Source organism: Cibotium barometz, chromosome 32 (genome assembly GCF_041138505.1).
Source record: "Cibotium barometz isolate CiBa-2024 chromosome 32, ASM4113850v1, whole genome shotgun sequence".
NCBI classification, from domain to species: domain Eukaryota; kingdom Viridiplantae; phylum Streptophyta; class Polypodiopsida; order Cyatheales; family Cibotiaceae; genus Cibotium; species Cibotium barometz.
The window spans coordinates 33,873,731-33,877,577 of NC_141077.1; the positions used below are offsets into that span (position 1 = coordinate 33,873,731).

A 3,847-nucleotide genomic window follows, 5' to 3' on the forward strand; every position below is an offset into this window, starting at 1 on the left:
TTTCCCTTTTTCTTTGTTGCAGACGACGATGATGACTGTGCTCACGGCCATAGCCCTTATCCCTTATAGTGTGAGAATGGAACTTGGAGCCACGCTAAAGTCAATTTCTTTTTATGCATTTCCTCATTAATTATTGACCATGTCAATAATAGTTCACATAGCATGCATGACCACCACGTTCGGATACATTTAGAAATGGTTAGGAGAGTTGAGAATGGAACTTGGAGCACACCTTATGCTTTATGAGACATAAAAGCAAAGGGAACGCTCTTTGAATACATTAGCTCACTTATTCCTGCCATACATAAAAGTAACAAAATCTAGTATGCACCCTAGAGATAGAAGTGTTACTAAGGTTATGAGAAGTCACATTGGTAAAATGTTAACACTTCAAAGGATAAGGCACACAAACTTGAAGCCTCTACTTGGACAGAAGCTTAAAGTTAATTTGCATCCCATACTGGGGTTGTAAGGTGAACAATGTAGTGGGAGCATGCTTGTAACCTAGGGAGAGTGAGAAATGAAATCTTTGAAGCATCATCGAAAGGATTAACTTTGCCTCTATAAGAGCAAAATTTTGTCCCACACAACTCCTCGGGCCCATTGAGAAAGGGAAGTAGGCTAGTGGTGTATTGCAAGCATTGGCAATGCCATTTGCAAAGCGATGCGGATTGAAATCATGAGCATCGGGGCCCCATATAGACGAATCATGATGCAAGAAAAGAATAGGTAGGAAAAGCTTAGTGTTAGGTGGCATAACAACATTGCCCAATTTCATCTTTTTCGTAGTCTCTCTAAACATGAGAGGAAGAGGTGGATACAACCGCATGGCTTCATATATGACCATTCCAACCTGCCATGCATGCATAGAAGGAGTTAGATGTAGGGAAAGGTGCAATAAAAATTACATGAATATATCAAGGTTTAGCATTATATCAACAAATACCTACTAATAAGCGTACTAAACAATTTTAGCTCAAAAGGTTAATGAAATTTGCTAGTTAAGACAGTAGAAAATCAATGTGACAAGACCATCTAGAGGAGCATACCATGAAAGCCTAGGAAACACTTACTAATCAAGACCAAGTATGTATTGAAAGCCTTATTATTATACTTGATAAAAACCACTTATTATTATAACTAATTTGAGGTTTGATGAACTTACTAATTTGAGGTTTGATGAACTTACTAATTTGAGGTTGATGAGGGAGTCAGCATGTGGGGATTGTGTGCCACAAAAGAGGAGCACCTCTTCTCTAGTGCGTTGTTGCCATTCTTGGTGGGTGGCCAACAACATGGTGGCCCAAGTCAACAAGTTTGCTGTGCTTTCATGGCCGGCAAAGAAGGCGGCCTTGCACTCATCCACAACCTCCTGCATGCTCAAGCTCTGGCTCTTTGGAGAGCCTGCTGCAGGGAGCTCCATCATGAGACGCCCTAGCAAGTCATCCCTCGAGCCAGAGTCCTTATTACCACCAGCTCGGCTGTCAATAATGCCTTGCAAGGTCACCTGTATCTCATTCTTGAGCCTCCTTGCCTCTCTATTCTGAGCAGTTGGCAAGAACCTGGAGAGACAGAGAGCCCAAATTCACACTTCATGCAAAGCAATGCAAAATCACAACAGTATTCATCAGAGACACACACAGAGGAGAATACCTTAATCCTGGAACATATATTGGGCTCCCCATTAGCTTCACAACTTGGACCTGTTGCTTATATTGGAGCTTGAAAACTGACCTCCCTTCCTTGTAACTACTCCCAAATGCAGTGTGGGCTATAATATCAGCTGTCAGGACCTTGAACTCTTCATGCACATCAAGCTCCACCTTCATGCCCCCTTTAGTAACTTGGGTTTCCCACTTGTCTAACACTTCAGCTATACACCTAACCATGGTTGGGTTCATTGCCTCAACCATGACACAAAGCTACTTAGAACTTTCCACTCAATTTGAGCATAACTTAATAAATTTAAATGCTGCATTATGGATTTTTTTTATTTTTTTTACACCACCATCACACTTTTTACGATCAATTTCTTCATAATATCATGACAATATCAAAACTCACAACCTTAAGAGAAGGAGAAATTTCAACTCAAGCTGCACTTCACTTACCTCTACATGCAAGAAATCTAAAAAATAAATAGAAATTATAAAATAAACCTCCACCCTTGGATCGGTTGATGATTGATTTTTTTTTTTAAAGGGACTCAACAGATTCCCCTTCCTCCTCTCTCTCATACGTGTCTTTTTTTTTAATAAAAAGGTTCTTTTTAAAAAAATTCTCCTCCCTTGTTGTTTTTGTTTTATTATTAGTCTCGATGTGGGGAAAAAATAATTTAATAAAATTTATTTTTTAAAAAAACTGTAGGCACCTTAAGCTTTTCCACGAAGAAAGCTGGGTTGACGATGCGACGGTGTTGAGCCCATCTGGGGCCTTCAAGGGTGGGGATTGAATCTCCTGATATCACCTTGGCCTCTGGTTTCAGCCTCAGCTTTCTGAAGTGCCCAAACCGGTTACACAGAACCTCCCTTACCAACTCTGGATCTGTCACAGGTAGCACTGGCCTGCTTCCCATCCAGTACACAAACAAATCACCTGCTTAACAACCGCATAACCCCGCCATTAGTCAGCCTTAATCACTCCCAAATCTAATGATAATCCTTAGCCTTCATCGCCAGATCAAATCCCTACACAATTGCTAGAGTTATGTAAGAGTTGACCTAAATCAACGATCAAAGAGTTATTATTAATTCTTAAGCTAATGAACTCCCCTAATCTTTGCTATGATACTGATTAACTTAACTCACGAGCTCAAGCTAATAGCTAGTGTATCAGGACTTGAGCTTAACTGCTATATTAACTTGACTAAATAAAGGCATAATTGTAGCATGAACTTGAGTAACTGATGGGTACACAAAGCCAGGATTATGATGGGTTAAGGATTAAATCACCATAATGATTGTGGTGTAATGAGGGGATTAGGGAGGTTGGGTTTTGATGATTACCATGATCTTTTCTCCATTGAAGAAAATGAGGGAAGATGTGGGGGGAGATGTTGTGGCAAAGGGGGGGAAGAGGGGAAGAGCGAGCAGCTTTTGCCATAGCCGAGATCTCTCGTGAGTTTCCAAGCAGCAGGTGGTAGGGCAAGCAGTGCACCCCTTGCTTCACAAAATCTCTCCTAGCACCGAGTGGCCTCCACCACAACTCCATAGCTACCGTAATGCAGATGATCAACACCACTAATCCAAAAGCTAAGCTTGCTATTACTCCAATAATTACAGGTCCGTGACCTAAAACAGTGTTATTGATGAGCTCCATCTTCTTCTCAACAACAAGAGCAGGTGGTCTGATCAGCTGTTGTTCTCTCCTGTCTCCCCGGCCCCATATAAAGTGGCTAGACAGCCCTCCTTCAAACACTTTTCTCTGTAGCTAGTTAGCCCTTTTGGCATCTGCTAAGAGCATTATCTGAAATAGTTCGTTTTGTCTTCATTCATATATAAACAATACGCATCTTTCCCCTATCTAATAAGCCCGTAGAATTGCCATATGCATTTCACACGCTGGGCAGCCTACATGCATCATTATGTGCGACTAAGTGGTACGTTTACTCTCTCTCTCTCTCTCTCTCTCTCTCTCTCACACACACACACACATATATATATATTCATATATTTAATAATTTATAATTATATTCGTATATTTCATGTCAGTTTCTCTCTCTCTCTCTCTCTCTCTCTCTCTCTTTGTATGCAGAGCTCACGCATCTGCTCTGGCACGTGCAAGGCAGGGTCTTCGCATTTTTTGGTGTGCAAGGTAGGGTTATGTGTAGGGCATCCTAGGTATTTCG

The 3,847-nt window shown here is 41.1% G+C and overlaps 1 protein-coding gene across 2 annotated transcripts; it reads right to left on the reverse strand.

Annotated features, from left to right (window-relative positions):
* Positions 1-250: 250 nt before the first annotated feature.
* On the reverse strand, positions 251-3,498 carry LOC147620116 (cytochrome P450 CYP72A616-like). 2 transcript variants are annotated; one of them, XM_086772303.1, is made up of 5 exons: positions 3,006-3,498; positions 2,372-2,595; positions 1,654-1,904; positions 1,190-1,562; positions 251-853 (listed from the first exon to the last, which is right to left on the reverse strand). In XM_086772303.1, exons 1-5 carry the CDS (start codon positions 3,316-3,318, stop codon positions 422-424), a joined length of 1,593 nt encoding a protein of 530 aa, XP_086628429.1. In that variant the 5' UTR covers positions 3,319-3,498; the 3' UTR covers positions 251-421. The 2 variants fall into 2 exon arrangements, with proteins under 2 accessions (XP_086628429.1, XP_086628428.1); XM_086772302.1 differs by having other exon boundaries at positions 2,372-2,598; positions 3,006-3,435.
* Between the last annotated feature and the right edge of the window lie 349 nt (positions 3,499-3,847).

Coding starts and splice junctions, on each gene's coding strand:
- LOC147620116 (XM_086772302.1), bottom strand. CDS start 3,318: ATGGAGCTCATCAATAACACTGTTTTAGGTCACGGACCTGTAATTATT. Junction 2,599..3,005: donor TCAATGGAGAAAAGATCATG/GTAATCATCAAA, acceptor GCGGTTGTTAAG/CAGGTGATTTGTTTGTGTAC. Junction 1,905..2,371: donor TCTTCGTGGAAAAGCTTAAG/GTGCCTACAGTT, acceptor GTCATGGTTGAG/GCAATGAACCCAACCATGGT.